This window comes from Vombatus ursinus, unplaced genomic scaffold (assembly GCF_900497805.2).
Source record: "Vombatus ursinus unplaced genomic scaffold, bare-nosed wombat genome assembly UNPS02015073.1, whole genome shotgun sequence".
NCBI classification, from domain to species: domain Eukaryota; kingdom Metazoa; phylum Chordata; class Mammalia; order Diprotodontia; family Vombatidae; genus Vombatus; species Vombatus ursinus.
In genome coordinates this window covers 39991-57888 of record NW_020954851.1, presented here as the reverse complement: position 1 = coordinate 57888, position 17898 = coordinate 39991, and the positions used below count along the sequence as shown (strand labels likewise).

At 38.3% G+C, this 17898-nt stretch overlaps 1 protein-coding gene across 1 annotated transcript in view; it reads left to right on the top strand.

Moving 5' to 3' along the window:
• The first annotated feature begins 434 nt into the window (after nucleotides 1–434).
• The window catches only part of LOC114031136 (zinc finger protein 879-like), a 25846-nt gene continuing 8382 nt past the window's right edge, over nucleotides 435–17898 (top strand). The window contains exons 1-5 of the mRNA XM_027846153.1: nucleotides 435–479; nucleotides 1070–1163; nucleotides 14762–14888; nucleotides 15613–15708; nucleotides 17585–17881. Coding sequence (XP_027701954.1) covers nucleotides 1128–1163; nucleotides 14762–14888; nucleotides 15613–15708; nucleotides 17585–17881 — 556 coding nt within the window. The 5' untranslated portion in view covers nucleotides 435–479; nucleotides 1070–1127. The remainder of the gene's footprint in view (nucleotides 480–1069; nucleotides 1164–14761; nucleotides 14889–15612; nucleotides 15709–17584; nucleotides 17882–17898) is intronic.

Here is a 17898-nt window from a genome sequence, read left to right as displayed (position 1 = left end):
TGTCAGTGCACAGGAAGCATTTCTTTAGACCCGCGGCCTGTGGTGACTGGCTGCCGGGGTGGGAGAGATTGCGGGCTAGACTAGCTTCGGAGGAGCCCCAGGACCCCTCGAGGTCTGGGACCCCATGCCTGGTGACTCGCCGTGGGCTCTGGGGTTGTGAAGACCTCGCACGAGGTAACGCTAGGAGCGGAGGGGGCGGGGCTCCTGGCAGGAAGGGCGGGGAGGGGCGGGGCAGACAGGGAGCCAGGACCCGCATTCCAGGCCGGGGGAGGAGCCGAGCTCCAGGCATGCGCACAAGTCGCCTCAGCCTCCAGACTACGATTCCCAGAAGGCCGTGCTCTCTTCGGGGGCATTTTCCAAGCTCAAGGGCGGGAGGGCCTTCTATCTTTCTACGACACTTCCGCCACCTTTCTCTCATGCTCTTCCTTGCTTTTGGATATTGGCTTCCCTTTCTGTGTCCTGAGCTGAAGTGTGACGGGGTGAGCGGGGACCGAGAGCGAGGCCCGGCCCAGGCGGAGCCGGCCACGGGGGTGCGGCGGGGTCGGAGCACCGGGGGCTGGTGGGGGAGCACACGGGGAATGGGAGTCTGGGGCTGGGGGGCGTTGGAGGCGGAGCCCTCCACTCTTGACCCTCCAGGCCTCAATCCTCCTCCTGTGCACAGAGTCTGAAAGGATCCCCTCCTGCTGTGTGTCTGCTCCTGGGTCCCCGTTCCACTTCGGCCTCATCTCCTCCTCCCGGCATCCTCCTGGGTACCCCCTCCTCCGGGAAGCCTTCCCTGCTGCTGCCGGGGGTCCATACCCTCGACCCCCCACCCCTCACTCCTCAGAAGTGACATCTCCCTGACCGTGCCCGGACTCCCTTGTTGCCTTATCTCCTCGTCTTCCGTAGAAAGCCTCCTGGGTACCACTTCTTCCAGGAAGCCTTCTCTGCTGCTGCTGCTGGATCAGTGGTGTCTGTTGTCCTGCTTTCTCCCACAGACCCTCCTCCCTGCTCTGCCCCTCAGGGGAGCCTCTGAGGAGGGGACACCTGCAGCTGCCCTGTGGTTCTCATAGTTGTCATTTCCCCCCAGAGCCTTTGGCCCCGGGGCCTCTGCTCTGCCCAGGAGGCGCTTTCACGGTGCAAAAGGGATGGTTCCTCTGCTCCTGACAGCCAGGCTTGCAAGGGTGAGTGGGAATTGCTTCTTTCCTGAAATACCTTGTCAGTTTGAAGACCGTGGGATACGTTTCTTTCTCAGAGAACCCTAGAAACTGTGGGGATCAGAGCATCATACGTTCAGAGCTAAAAGTTAACACAGAAGTCATCTCTTTGTCCTCCCCTTGCAAAGGAATTACCTTACATTTACTTTGATTTTTTTGGAAACATTTTCACATTTTGAGTTCCACATTCTTTCCCTTCCTCCTGCCTGCCCCTCCACCACCCATTGAGAATGCAAGCAGTGAGGTCCAGGTTTTGCATGTGAAGTCAGGCAAAACATTTCCACATTAGCCAGGTTACAAAGAAAAAAGAAGGTAAGAAAAATAAAAGCAAGTAAAAAAATATGGTTTAGTCTACAGCAGAGTTCTTCAGTTCATTTAATTGTTCATCATGAATCCTTTGTAGTTTTCATGGATCATTGTGTGGATCAGAGTAGACAGGTCTTTCACAGCTAATTATTGTTAGAGTATTGCTGTTTCTTTATAGGGTGTTCTTTTGATTCTGCTCAGTTTGCCTCAGTTCATGCAAGTTTTTCCAGGTTTTTCTGACCCCCACCTCAACTTTGGCTAATCTAAGAGATGTGAAGTGGTACTCTTGGTTGTAGTTTGCATTTCTGTATTATTGATTTAGAACATTTTTTCATTGGACTATTGATAGTTTTGATTTCTTCTTCTGAAAATTGCTTGTTAATATCCTTTGACCTTTTTTTTTCAATTGAGGATTGGCTTTTATAAGTTTGGCTCAGTTCCCTATATATTTGAGAAATGAGGCCTTTATTTAGAGAATTTTACTGTATAAATTTTTTTTTTTCCATTTTCCTGCTTGCCTTTTTATTTTGGCTGCGTTGGTTTTGTTTTTGCAAAGACTTAAATTTCATGTCATCAGAATTATGCCTATAACCTCCTGTGATCTTCTGTATCTTTTGTTGAGTCATAAATTCTTCCCTTATACATAAATATGACAGATAAATTTTTCCTACTTTGCTCACGCTATCATCCTTTGTATTTAAATCATGTACCCAGTTTGACCTTATCTTAGTATACCGTGTGAGATGTTGGTCTATGCCTGGTTTTTGCCAGACTGCTTTTGCAGTTTTCTCAGCAGTTTTCATCAGATAGTGAGTTCTTGTCTCCAAAGTTTGGATCCTTGTTTTTGTTTTTGTTTTTGTTTTTTAATTTGGATCCTTGGGTTTTTGAACCACTAGATTATTATGGTCATTTACCCAATCTGCTTCACTGATCAGCCACTGTATTTCCTTGCCCTCACCAGATTATTTTGACCATTACTGCCTTTTAATATTGTTTGAAATCTGGTACTGCTAGATTGCTTTTCTGTATTCAAAAAAAAATTGATTCCTTTGATGTTATTGACCTTTTTTTCTTCCTGATAAATTTTATTATTTTTCCTAGGTGTATAGAAAAAATTCTTTGGTGTGGCACTTAAAAAGTAAATTAATTTAGTTCAAATTGTCCACTTGCCCATGAGTTCTTTAGCTCTGTCTTTATTTGTGTGAAAAGTGTTTAGTAATTATGTTCATCTAATTCCTGGTTGTGTCTGGGCAGAGCAACTGCCAAGTATTTTATGCTGTCTGCAGTTATTTTAAATGGAATTTCTCATTCTGTCTCTTTTTTTTTTTTTTGGCTAGGCAGTGGGGTTAAGTGACTTGCCCAGGGTCACTCAGCTAGTAAGGGTCAAGTGTCTGAGGCCAGATTTGAACTCAGGTCCTTCAGGGTCAGTGTTCTATCCACTGCGCCAAATAGCTGTCCCCATATTATCTCTTGATGCTAGGTTTTGCTGGTAATACATAGACATGCTGATCATTCATTTTATATTCTGCAATTTTGCTAAAGTTCTTCATTGTTTCAACTTGTTTTTTTAGTTGATTCTTCAGAGTTTTCTTAAGTATGCCATCATTTTATCAGCAAAGTATGATTTTTTCCCCTTGTTGCCATATTGCTTCAATTTCTTTTTCTTGTTTCATTACTTTAGCTAGAATTTCCAGTATAATATTGAATAAAATTGTTGATAATGGCCGTCCTTGCTTCACCCCTGATTTTTTTGGGAAAGCTTCTAATTTGTCTCCATTACAGATAATGCTTGCTCTTGGTTTTTAATAGATACTGCTTATCATATTAAGAAAAGCTAGGGGCGGAGCCAAGATGGCAGAGGGAAAGCAGTGACTTGCTAGAGCTGTCCCCCAAATCCCTCCAAATACCTACAAAAAATGGCTCTAGACAAATTCTAAAGCAGCAGAACCCAGAAAAAAACAGAGTAAAACAAATTTCCAGCCCAAGCCAACCTGGATGGCTGATCGGAAAGGTATATCGCGCCGGACTGGGAGAGGACAGCGACCCTGGAGCAGGCCTCAGAGGACTGAATCGTGGGCGGCTGTAGTGGTTTCCAGACATCTCAACCCACGAACGCCAAAGACAACTTAGAAGGTCAGTGAGAAAAGTCTGTGACTGCGGTGAGAGAAGAAGCTAGGTCTCAGCCACAAGTCCAGAGCGTGTCCTCGGGGCACAGACTGAGGGGGAATCGAGTGGCTGATCAGAGGGGGATTGCAAGGATCTCTTTGCCAGGGCTGAGGCAGGAATCTCTTGCTTTACCGGTGCTTGGATCTGGGTCACAGTTCTGAGGGGCGGTCCTGGGGCGAGGAGGAACGCTGGCAAGGAGGAGCCCTGGTGTGGTGGAGCATGTTGTGGTGGTGGAGAGGAAACACCTCGCCCCTTATCATAGCACCTTGAAAGAACTGACACTTTTCAGGTCCCTTGAAGTATCTCTGAAAACAGCTGTACAAACCCCCGAAGCTTGGGACAGTACATTCTCCACATTGGAAACAGACTCTTACCTTAACAGAGAGTTTAAAACTCAAGTAATTGGTTGAGATCATGAGCACGCAGTGCAAAAAGAGTCAGACTATATTATCTTACTTTGGTGACAACGAAGATCAAAACATACAACCAGAAGAAGAAAACAAAGTCAAAGCTACATCCAAACTTCCAAGAAAAATATGAATCAGTCCCAGGCCTTGGAAGACCTCAAAAGGGATTTTGAGAAGCAAGTAAGAGAAGTAGAGGAAAAACTGGGAAGAGAAATGAGAGTGATGCAAGAAAATCATGAAAAGCAAGTTAACAGCTAGCTAAAGGAGACCCAAAAAAATACTGAGGAAGAAAAGCTCCATTTATTCCTATGTTTTCTTATGGCTTTTTTTTTTTTTTTAAGTAAGAATGGGTGTTGTATTTTCTCAAAAACTTTTTCGGCATCTTTTTATGTGATTTCTGTTCTTTTTGTTACTGACATGGTTAATTATGGTCGTAGTTTTTCTATTATTGAAACTGCCTTGCATTCCTGGTATAAATACGGCCTGGCATAATGTATGGTCTTTGTGATACATTTGTTGGTATCTTCTGGTAATATATTCTTTAAAATTTTACCTTGATATTCATTAGGGAAATTGGTTTTGTTGCTTTCTTTCTCTTTTTTTTTCTCTCACTGGTTTTGTTTCTAAAAAACATATTTTTGTCAAAGAATGCCATGTTCCCTCCCACCTTCTGAGGTGAGAGTACATGCTATAGCCCAGAAAATTAAGGAAGTTAAATTCTCTAAACTAAGGCTTACACTGCGAACTCTAATTCTAATCTCTAATTTCTGATTGTGTTGAATTACTGCAGTTCTTAATTATTACTCAGTAATCAATAATCTAAATTTTGCATTCCCCCTTAGATTCTATGAGAGCCGTGTCTCCATTGAATCACCATCTATAAACCAAACTGATAGGATCAGGCATGATCAGCATCCGTTGGAATTAAATTACTAATGGGGCAATGGAAAGCAGTAATTACAAGATTCAGCATTCTATGTAAGGCTAGCCATGAGATGTTCAATTATTTCTGTTGCGGGTTGATTGTTACAAATGTTCAGCAAAAAGTGATAAGTCTGTCATGCCTTTCTTCTCTCATCCCTACTTGCTTAAACTTCCTTTTCTTTTTATATACCTCCAGTGGCCTTTGATTAAAGCCCTTTAAAAGTTCCTCTTCCATATTTTATTCTGACCCTTCTCTTACTTTCTTCTACTTGCTTAATCCTTTCGTCTTTATTTCCCAGTCATATCCAAGACCCTACAGACAATCTTCATTTTAGTGAATTTTCCTTTATACTTTAGTACGTTTTTAGTAGACAAAACCCACTGATTGTAATACTGTCACGTGTAGGGGTTCTTAAAGGCTTTTAAAAGTTTAGTTCATCCCAATTTCTCTGAGGCCTTTTGGACAATTGGCATTGGTTACAGTCACATAGTTTTTATATATGATAGTCAAATAAACTCCCGCAGCACAACTGTAGAGTTTAAGGTCCCTCCTAGTTCCTCACTGTGGTGTCATTGGTTTCAGTTAGTAAGATGACTTTGGAGAAGAAGTTGTGTATGTCCCTCTCAAAGTTAACCTCTCCTATGCTAGAGAAGCATTTATCCACCCATTTCATAGAGGAGTTTACTTGGTAGTGACTTAGGTGAATCAACCAGAGACCAGTGATGGTTTCTCAGTTTATAGTCAATTGTATAAAATCAACTTTCATTTTAGTGCTGATACTTACATGTGTAGAGAAACTCGCAAGCATCTTTTCTTTGACTGTGAATGATCATAGTTCCTAATTACCTCTTCCTTTCACAAAGTTTGTGATATTTTCCAATACTCTACATTATGAAGTTATCGTATCTAATTAAGCAGTTAAGAATTTAATTTTTGTCTTTCATCAAAGAGGACTTAATTTTCTCATGACGTTAAATGGACATAAGCGTTATCACATTAATTTAATTTTTTGATTAAATTAAATCAGTTAATAGTTCCATAATCACTAATGTTAACAGTTTTAAATCTCAATTTTCACAAGGGCCATTAACTGTCAACATTTCAAATTTCAAGGCTCATTTTTATCAATTAGCTTATGCTTTAATTTTTTTCAAATATTAATTTATTTTTAGTTTTCAGCCTTCACTTTCATATGATTTTTGAGTTCCAGATTTTCTCCCCTTCCCTCCCCTCCCCCACTACAAGACGGCTTGCTATCTGATGTAGGCTGTGCATATTTTCACATTAGTCATGTGGTAAAGAAGAATTAGAACCAAGGAGAGGAGCCACAAGGAAGAAGAGACAAAAACAAGCACCAAAAAGATTGCAAATAGTATGCTTTAATCTGCAATCAGACTCCATAGTTCTTTTTTCCGGATGTGGATAGCATTTTCTATCGTGAGTCTTTGGGAGTTGTCTTAGATCCTTGCATTGCTAAGAAGAGGGAAATCTGTCAAAGTTAATCATCGCCCAGTGTTTCTGATACTGTGTACAATGTTCTCCTGGTTTTGCTCACTTCATGCAGCATCATTTCATGTAAATCTTTCCAGATTTTTCTGAAGTCTGCCTGCTCATCATTTCTTATGGAACATTAGTATTCCATTGCATTCATATACCACAACTTGTTCAGCCATTCCCCAATCGATGAGCATCCTCTCAATTTCCCGTTCATGGCCACCACAAAAAGAGCTGCTATAAATATTTTTGTACATGTGGGTCCTTTTCCCATTTGTATGATCTCTTTGAAATACAGATCTAAAAGTGCTATTGCTGGGTGAAAGGGTATGCACATTTGTATAGCCCTTTGGGCATAGTTCCAAATTGCTCTCCAGAAAGGCTGGATCAATTCACAACTTCACCAGCCATGCATTAGTGTTCTACTTTTCCCATATATTCTCCAACATTTATCATTTTCTTGCTTTGTCGTGTTAGGCAACCTGATAGGTGTGATTGATACCTCAGAATTGTTTTGATTTGTGTTTCTCTAATGAATAGTGATTTAGAGCATTTTTTCATTTGACTATAGATAGGTTGAATTTCTTCATCTGAAAACTACCTGTTCATATCCTTTGACCATTTATCAATTGGGGAATGACTTGTATTCTTCCAAATTTGACTCAGTTCTCTATATGTTTTAGAAATGAGGCCTTTATCAGAGACATTGGTTATAAAAATTCTTTCCTGGCTTTCTGCTTCCCTTCTAATCTTGGTTGCATTGACTTTGTGCAAAAACTTTTCAATTTCATGTAATCAAAATGACCCATTTTGCATTTCATAATGTTCTCTATCTCTTGTTTGGTCATAAATTCTTCCATTCTCCATAAATGTGACAGGTAAACCACTCCTTGCTCTTCAGGTTTGCTTATAGTATCATTATGCTTTAATTAAAAAAAAAATTAACTCAGTTTATAAAGTAACAGTGAGATTACAAGTATTGGAATGTACTTGTGAGCATTATAATGCTCAAAATTACATTAAAGGTAAATTAAACAACAATACCTTTGGACGGTACACTCATACAAATCATTTCTTTGACATTTTTATAGCCTTCCCTAATGCAAAGATACCACTTTCAGTAATTCTTTGATAGTAAAGTAGATGGTCCCTTTCTGTCTCTAAGTTAATTTGCCTTTTGGTCAATTGGTCAACAGTGATTTGCATTAAAAAGATACTTTGTTTTGTAGCCTAATAATTGCTTGATTTAAATATCTGCTTTTATTAAAAATGCAACTTTGACTTCATATATTAATTAGAACTCACTGGAGTATTAGTTAGAACTAAGAAGAATTATACTACTGAAAAAAGCAGTGTCTGATGGAGACTGTAATTTTCTGAAGGGCTCTAGATATAAGTTTTTCTTTTTTCCTTTCAGGTTGCTGGAAGACTAAGTCCATTTCTTCTGTTTTCTTATCCTAACTTACTATAGCCTTCATAGAAAAAGACATTGAATTTTACTTCCTTTTCAGTTGCTTCCTGATTTTAAAACAAGCTTTTTCTCTCCCTGGGAGCACTCTGGGATTCCCCTAAATCTGGGAGTCTCCTTGTAGGGGTTGATCGCAGGGCTTGTTTGGTGTCTTCAGGTTGGTTGTTTAAAAGCAGTAAGCAACAGAAAAGTAAAGAAAGGCTAGTTTTACTTCTTTTGAGAGAGACAACTGAAGGTGATCTGACAAGCTTTCTTCTTCTACCTTTTTAATCACATTTCCGTACTGCAATAAATTTGTCATTCCCTTTAAGTGTAGTTTTTAGGTGTATCTCTTCAAGAATTTGTAAAGCCAGTTCCACGGAGTGGCACCCACAAACTTCACACTTGGAGACTTGACGAAGTGAAACTGGTTTGATTTTGTTGATCAAAAAATGGAGCTGACTGCTCTTGCTGTATAAGTGAGACTTGAGCAGTTAGAGATCTAATCTCAATCTTTAATTCTCCTGCATATTACTTTAATGAGAACTAGCAAAGTTATTTCATCTTAAATTCTGAGTTGTGGAATTATTTAAACTGATAGGAGTTTTCCTCTAGTTTCTCTTGTACAATTTTCCTAAGTTCTTCTTATCTTAATTAACGCTTCTCTAAATTTCACTGAATCTCTCTTGAACAGATTTCAAGATTAAATAAAATCATTCTTAAAATGCAAACTGCAACTTTAAAAGCAGTCTCAAGTTATCCTAAACTTCCTTCTTTTTGTGAAGCTGACCTGCCAATTTTTGTTTTCATCAAACTTTACAAATTTTACTGGTTCCCCAAAAACTCAAAAAAAAATTCAAATTATAATTTGGAAATTTTCTGTAGAGAAATTTAGCCTCTAATTAGTTTCTGTATCTGTCTTTCATCTCTGCAATGTCCAGTTTGGCCAGTGTTGGACATGTAGAGAGAAAAGAGAGCCTTGTCTTTCCTGAAGACTTTTGAAAGTTTTATTCTTTATGGTCTCTTCTCCTTGACTGATTAGACCAAAGGGGAAAAAAAACTAGGTTGAATTATTAGGACATAGAATAAAATAGATGCTTGGAAACACCTGCTGGCATAGATGAACACAAAGCACAGATAAGACAGACACTTACCCCTGTACTCTCATGCTGTAATTTCTATTTAGATTGTCCCAACATCCCATTATTATTTTTTGAATCCCTCTTTTTCTTTCTGCAATCACTAGTAAAATGAGCCCTTTTGCAGCAATAAAAGCATATCCATACCCGGAGGTTTTGTGGCAGGGTTCAAAAAGGAACCATAGGTGTTTAGAGAGTGGCTGAGATTTCCTGAGTTTTTTGCCTAGCTTTCCTCTTTTCTTTATCTTTTCCTTTATATTGGGCAATTTCTGCATTAACAAGATAGACTCTTAAGGGTATCATATTTCTGGGTTGGGTGACAGCAGGTATAAATCTATTTTGGAGAGAAAATTCAGCAGCAGCCAGTCTTACCATAGTGGAAAAGGAATGGAATGGAGGAGCAAAAGAGTACAGTACAGTGGGAACAGAATACTTGGGAGCAGGGCCCTTAAAGGAGCAGTGAGCATGTCCTATCAGACAAATAAACACTACAGTTAATTTGTTTTTAGGGTGAGATTGTTCAGTGGCCATTCCAAAATAGTTCCTCTAGTGGTCTTAGACCAAAGGTCACTTAATTGAACAGAACAGCGTGCACTTTTGTCAGTCTTAGCTGAATTGGCAGATTGCCTTGACTTGAGGATTTAAGCAGGTTTCCTGGGGTAGGGGTCTGGAGACAGAGGAATACTGTCACCTGACCCCATTGTCACCTTTTCAAGGGATGTTAAATGGGAAACTAGCAGCAGCAGTCACAAGTGGCTCACTGGAGGGTAATTAGGAAGTTGCCACAAGTGACCCTACAGTGGTGCCTGAGTAGAAGGGGGCAGTGGCTAGTAGGGCATCCTCTACTTTGTCCCAGTCTAGGCACAGAATTCCAGGATTTCCCCTTTCAGATTGCTGTAGGTTGTTTATGATCATTTGTAATTTGTCAGTTGTAAAAGAGCCAAATAACTAGTAAGAATTTAAGTGATGACAGTTGTCTTATCAGCTGAATGTTATTTTTCTTTGGCCCCACTACCACTTAAAAGGAAAGGGGAACTTTCAGCATAGCTGTGTTCCTTTGGTCAGCTGCTACTATAAAGAGGAAATTGCAAAGTTTTCTTCAATCTCCATCCCTCTTCTTTATGAATTTCTTTTTAAATTTTTACTAAAAACCTAGTGCAGTTTTAAGATTGTTATCAATTCTAGGGCTTGGGTGGGGAACCTTTAACCTTGAGGCCTCTTGAGGCCCTCTAGGTCCTCAAATGTGGCCCTTTGCCTGAATCCAAACTTTGCAGAATAAAACCTTTTATTAAGGGGATTTGTTCTGTGAAGCTTCAAGGCCACAGATTCCCCACCCCTCTATCTAAGAGCTTTAGAAACTTTCCTGATTGGTTTGTTACTAAGGTTTTCTCATTCAAGAGCTTACCTTTGCTTGGAGAAAATTTGGCTCAGAAATGAGAGCTTCCAGGTCTCCTCCACAGTGGAGCGATTCTTAGAGAGGGTATGCTAAGATGGAGGTCCTGGTTGCTAAGTGTTTTGACAAAAACTGAGACACAAGGTACCAAGCACGATCAGTTTATTAGTGAGGCTAGCAATTGCCAACAATGGCTATTCATGTCTCTTGAGTTTAGTTTTCATCCCCAAACCCAACAGTTTGGTAAAGGAGACACTAGAAAATACTGGGGAAAATAACCCTTAAAAAACAGACTCGGCTAAATAGCGAAAGAGGCACAAAAATCCACTGAAGAGAAAAATGCCTTAAATTAGCAGAATTGGCCAAATGGAAAAGTAGGTGTAAAAATTCACTGAAGAAAGGATCTCATTATAAAGCAGAAATGACCAAATGGAAAAGGAGGTATGAAATCTCACTGAAGAAAACAATTCCTAAAAAATTAGAATTGGGCAGATGAAGACTAATGACTCCATAAGATAGCAAGAAACAATGAAGCAAAATCAAAAGAATGAAAAAAATAGAAGAATTGTGAAATGTGTCGTTGGAAAAACAACTGACCTGGAATACAGATCCAAGAAAAATAATTGAAGGATTATTGTACTATCTGAAAGCCATGTCAAAAAGAGCTTAGACGTCATCTTTCTAGAAATTATCAAGGAAAACCGCCCTGATATTTCTAGAACCAGAGGGTGAAATAGAAAGTGAAAGAATCTACTAATCAGCTCCTGAAGGAGATCACAAAATGAAAACTCCTGGGAATACGATAGCCAAATTGCAGAGCTCCCATTTCAAGGAGAAAATAGTGCAAGCAGCCAAAAAGAAACAATTCAGATATCATGGAGCCACAGTCAGGATAACACAAGATTTAGGATTAGAGGGCTTGGAATATGCTATTCTGGAGGACAAAGAGCTGGGATTACAACCAAGAATCACCTACTGAGCAAAACTGAATGTAATCCTTCAGTGGGGAAAATGGATATCCAACGAAGTAAAGGACTTTAAAGCTGACCTGCTGAAAAGACCAATGCTGAATACAATAAAATGGACTTTCCAATACAAGACTTAAGAGAAACCTAAAAAGGTTAACATGGAAGAGAAAATGTAAGGGATTCAGTAAGGTTAAACTCTTCACATTCCTCATGGGAAGATGAACCTGTAACCCCTAGGAACTTTCTCATTATTGAGGCAGTGAAAAGGAATTTACGTGGACAGAAGACACAGCTGTGAGTTGGACATGATGGCATGATATCCTGGATTTGTCTTGGCAGGTTGACTCCCAAGTATTTGGTATTGTCTACAGTTATTTTAAATGGGATTTCTCTTTCTATTCCTTGCTGAGGACTCTATTGTTAACACAGAGACATACTGGATTTATGTGGGTTTATTTTATTTCCTGCAACTTTGCTAAAGTTGTTAATTACTTCAACTAGTTTTTTCTTGATTCCCTAGGATTCTCTATGTGTATCATATTGTCTGCAAAGAGCAACAGTTTTGTTTACTTGTTGCCTATTCTAATTCCTTCAATTTCTTTTTTTCTCGTTGCTAGAGCTAGTATTTCTAGTACAACATTGAATAATTGCTCCTGATTTTATTGGGAAGGCTTCTAGCTTATCTCCATTACAGATAATGCTTCCTGATGGTTTTAGATAAATACTACTTATCATCTTAAGGTAAACTCCATTCCTATGGCTCTCCAAGAATGAATGCTGTATTTTGTCAAAAGCTTTTTCTCTGTCTATTGATGTTGATTTTCTTACTGCTATGGTCAGTTATGCTAATAGTTTTCTTAATATTGAACCAGCCCTGAATTCTTGGTACAAGTCTCACCTGGTCATAGTGTATGATCCTTGTGATATATTGCTATAAACTCCTTGCTAGTGTTTTATTTAAAATTCTTGCGTCAATATTCCTTAGGGGAATTGGTCTGTAGTTTTCTTTCTCTGTTTTGACTCTTCCTGGTTTAGGTAGCAGCACCATATGTGATTTGTAAAAGGGAATTTGGTAGGACTCCTTTGCCTATTTTCCCAAATAGTTTATATAGTATTGGAATTATTTGTTCTTTAAATATTTGGTAGAATTCACTTGTGAATCCTTCTGGTCCTAAGAATTTTTTCTTAAGGAGTTCATTGATGGCTTGTTTAACTTCTTTTTCTAAGAAGAGGTTATTTATTCTATTTCCTCTTCTGTTCATCTAGACTATTTATATTTTTGTAAACATTCATGTTTCATTTAGATTTCCAGATTTATTGGCCTATAATTGGGCAAAATAACTCCTAATAATTTTTTAAATTTCCTCTTTATATTGGTGGTAAATTCACCGCATTCAATTTTTATACTGGCAATTTAGTTTTCTTTTTTCCGTCTTAAAATCCAATTAGCCAGATGCTGAGTGAAGTGAGCAGAACCAGGAGAACGTTGTACACAGTAACAACCACATTGTAGCATGACTAACTTTGATAGACTTAGCTGTTCTCGGCAATGCAAGGATCTAAAGACATCTCCAAAAGCCTCATGATGGAAAATGCTCTTCACGTCCAGAGAAAGAACCATGGAGTTTGAATGCAGATCAAAGCCTACTATTTGTTCTTTTTTTTTTCCTTCTGTTTTGTTTTGTTTCTTCTTTCTTGTGGTTCCTCCTGTTGGTTCTTATTCTTCTTTACAACATGCTTAATGTAAGAATTAAAAAAAATAAATAAAATCAAACTAACTGATGGTTTATTTTACTGGCTTTTTCATAAAGCCAGCCTCTAGTTTTATTAATTCAATGGTTTTCTTCCTTTAAATTTTATTTACTTCCTTTTATTTTCAAGATTTCCAATTTAGTGTTTAATTGGGGATTTTTACTTTTTTCCTAGTGGTTTTTTAGTTGTATTTCTGATTCGTTAATCTACTCTTCTTCTGTTTTGTTGATGTAAGCATTTAAAGCTATGAATTTCCCTCCAAGTACTACTTTCTTCACTGAGCTTTTGTACCTCCTTTTCCATTTGACCAATTCTATTTTTAAGGAGTTATTTTCTTTGCATTTTTGTATATCTTTTTCCATTTGTGTGTTTCTTTTACCTAGCTGTTGACTCTTTTTTTCATAATTCTCTTGCATTACTCTCATTTCTTTTCCCAGCTTTTCTTCTACTTCTCTTGTTTGTGTTTGTTTTGTTTTTTTTTTAACCCTTTTTAAGCTCTTCCAGAAGTTCTTTTTGGGCTTTAGACCTATTTACATTTTTCTGTAAGGCTTCATGTGTTGCCGTTTTGACACTGCTTGTCCTCTGCTAAATTTGTGCCTTGATCCTCCCTGTCTCCATAATAATTTTCTGTAGTCACGTTCTTTTTTTGCTTTTTTTAGCTCATTTTTCTATTTTATGACTTTGTGCTTTTGTGTCATAGTTGGGCTCTAGTCCTGCAATGTCCCAAGCTTCTTGTGCTGGGGCTCGGGGCCTTATTGGTGCCTTTAACTGGGCTTCAGGGCCTGCCCTCCCACCTCAGTGAGACCAACCTTTCCTGCTGTGTTATTAAGGTTTTAATCAGGCAGTTTACCTTTTTTATAAGGTAAATTGCCTTTAATAAGGTAAACTTCACTGCTCCTAAATTGGTTCTGAGTCTTTTTTAACATTGTTTTTAGGGGAATTCAGGAAGGCTTTAGGGAGTTCCTTCACTTGCCATTTTGGCGGTGGAATTCCCTTAATAGTTGTTTTTACTTGGAGTTGGGGGAAAATAAAATATTAAATGCTTTATTTGTTTTAAAGAGAAGAAAGTGACTACTCTAAGTGGTGAAGAGATTATGCTGATTGCTCAAAGGATCTGAGAATGGTTAGCCTGCAAGGAAAGACTTAGGACCACATGATAGCTATGTTTCACTATTTCACTTTCATTGTTTTATTGCAGCAAGTAGAAAAGGCTGAAGCATACTACTACTTGAGCTCAGAGGGTGGAAATAGGTGCCACAGGTGCAGGTTGTAAAATTGATATCATTGGAACCACTAAAAACAGTAAGCATTAATTAAGCACTTACTATGTGCCAGGCACTGTGTGTTAGTGCTGAGGATAACAAGAAAGGCAAAAATAGGCCATGCCCTCCAGGAGCTTACAATCTAACAGGAGAGGAATTTTTAAATGCCTGCTATATCCCAGGCTCCATACTGTGTTTCACATAAATGAATGAAATAATCCATAATGGCAAAGACTTTACATTCAAACATCATAACAATCAGAGTTATATTATACTTGGGTGATCCAAACATTTTTGGTGTTGCAGGAATCAGTGACGTTCAAAGATGTGGCTGTGGAATTCTCTCTGGAGGAGTGGGTACATTTGAATCCATCTCAGAAAAAGTTGTACAGGGATGTGATGCTGGAGAACTATAGGAACTTGGTCTCTTTGGGTAAGGACAGCTACTCCTTTGGAGTCTTAATATATACTGTGGAGACTTTCAAGATTTTAACAGTTATTCTTTGGCATACAAAAGGAAGATATTTCTCATCCTTTTGTAGCCAAGAGGTAGCGTATTTGTGATATCTGTTCTGAGGGAAAATGTCTTTGCATAGTATGAATGCAAACTGAGTTCTTGGTTTGCTGTTGTCCTAGATCCTTTGTGTTGTTTCAAAACCAAGATTTTCTGTATAATCTTAGTGGAGATATCATCATACACAAAGTGTTCCCATTGTCTAAGCAGAGAATGTGTCAAATGAACTATTTTTCCAAAGTTCTACTCTGTAACCTATTCCGACACAATATAGATTATCCATAAGTGGTCATTTGTACCATCCTTGAGGTCTTGCTAGCATGTCTACTCCCCCCCCCCACAAAAAAAGAGCTTAAGCTAGTTTAGGATTCTTTTATTAAATTTTATGCGTGTTTTACTTGATGTCCCCTCCACCTAAAAAAACACCCTATTTCTCTCCTTGACCAGCCTATTGGTTAAAAAAGAAAAAAAAATTTTCAGACAAAATCAGCTAATATAACCAGTGCCCTTGATGATTTAGATACATTCTGCACCCTCATTCTCACACCTTTCTACTGAGAGTGAGGTGGATTATTTAAATCATTTTTTTTTTATAGAATTCTTAAATTACCATCCCTAGCATTTTTTCCTTTTCAATGAACAGGATTTGCAGTTTCCAAGCCAGATGTGATCCACCAAATGGAAAGAAAGGAAGCATCTTGGATGCCAGAGACAGATGTCCCAAGAAGCAGCTGTCCAGGTGACTACATAAAAACCAAGCAAATGAATCATTGTAAAGTACAGCTCTGTTGATCATTTTAGGTTAGAGTTCTTAGAAAATGTTAAAACACGGTGATCTTATTATAGCTTCTTGTCCTGTTGAAAAGAGCTGAGGGTTTTTTTTTTTTAAAAAGAATTTACTGTTTTATGCATTTCTTTACTCACATGTACTGTCAGTGTCAAAGAAAGTTGTTTCCTAAATACAGGGGAGGTATTCTCTTCTGTTCTTTGTTTTTTTGTTTTTGTTTTTGTTTTGTTTTGTTTTTTGCTTTTTGGTGAGGCGATCAGAGTTAAGTGACTTGCCCAGGATCACGCAGCTAGTAAGTGTTAAGTGTCTGAGGCTGGATTTGAATTCAGGTCTTCCTGACTCCAAGGCCAGAGCTCTATTCACTGCACCACCTAGCTGCCCCCTTTTCTGTTCTTTGAAGATTATCTTAACTTATGGAGGCATTCTTCGTCTTCCTTTCCATCAGTTCATTCTCCCTTTTAAAATAAGTGCATTACTTAAAATATTAATACGGCCTTTTTTCTTCTGAGTCTCCTGATATTTTCTTTTTTCTTTTTTTATGATTATGTTGCTCTGCTGCTGTTACTTTTTAAAGCGTTTAATCATAAGCTAATTCCCCTTTCTTCAATCTGTAATTTTATATATCATCCTGTTTTTCTTTGTGCTTTGAAATTTATGTTTATAATGGCACAATGATACATTCATATGACACAATTTGTTTATCCATAACTCTGTCATTAAACCTATAGGTTTTTAGGATTGCGCTGTCTCACAGACAGTTGCTGTGAATATTTTTGAGAGAATTCTGTTTGCTTTCAGTAAAATTTTGAGGATGTAGACTTAGTAGTGGGATCATTGAATCAATGGATATGAACAGGTGTAGTACTAGCTTAAATTGCTATGTTACTTGTCAGAGAAATGATAACAGCAGCTGAACAAGTACTTATTTCAGCATAATTGCCAAAGTTTATTATCATTTTAAGCTATCTTTACTAATCTGATGACTATTTGTTGATATATCCAGCTTGTTTCAAATTGACTTCTTTGGTTACCTGAGTTTGAATAATGTTTCAGGTAACTATTAATTTCTCTAATGAGAACTACCTGTATGTCTTGATCATTTTCATTTTTGAAATTGGATCTTACTCTTATAAATTTGAATCGGCCCCTTACCAAGTAGATGTATTGGACTTTTAGCAGAAATTTATGACAACATTTGTCTGATATGATGCCCTTTTTTCTCATATTTCTTTATTCTGCTAACTAGATGTCTCTTCCTATCTCTCCTCAATCTAAATTAGTTGATTCTCCTTATTCTTTTTTTTTTTTTAAGTAAGGCAATTGGGGTTAAGTGACTTGCCCAAAGTCACACACCTAGTAAGTGTCATGTGTCTGAGGCTGGATTTCAACTCAGGTCCTCCTGACTCCAGGGCCGGTGCTCTATCCACTGCACCACCTCGCTGTCCCCTCCTTATTTTTTCTGTTCTGTGTTTTCCCTTCCTGTTTTCACCTTAGATGATAAGGATCTATTTGCAAGCTTTAAAAGGTCTATAATTTTTGTGGATAGTCTTTCATTTTCTTATTCCATTCAAATATCATCTATTTAGAGTAGAGTAAGGGCTTATTCATCCTTCCAGGTAATTTCATCCTAGGTTAATTCATTTGTATATATTAACTATGCGTCATTATATTTTCACATAAGATAAAGTGTGATCCTTATTGATAGCCCACTGAGACTGACCCTCTCAGGTGAGAGTGGTAAAGAATAGCTCTAAAACCTTTGAGCAACTATAAACCTTGGGAAAGGGAAAGAAGGCAGGGTTAATCAACCCTTTGTTCTTCCTTTCAGACAGCAAAGAATTTACTAGAGAAAAACCTTATGAATGTAAGGAATGTGGAAAGGCCTTCCACTTTAACTCAGAACGTGATCGACATCAGAGAATTCATACTGGAGAGAAACCTTATGAGTGCAATGAATGTGGGAAAGCCTTCCGCCTTACCGTACAACTTACTCTACATAAAAGAATTCATACTGGAATGAAACCTTATGAATGTAGTGAATGTGGGAAGATCTTAAGTAGCAAAACATCACTTAAGGCACATAATAAAATTCATACTGGAGAGATGCCTTATAAATGTAAGGAGTGTGGGAAGGCCTTCAGA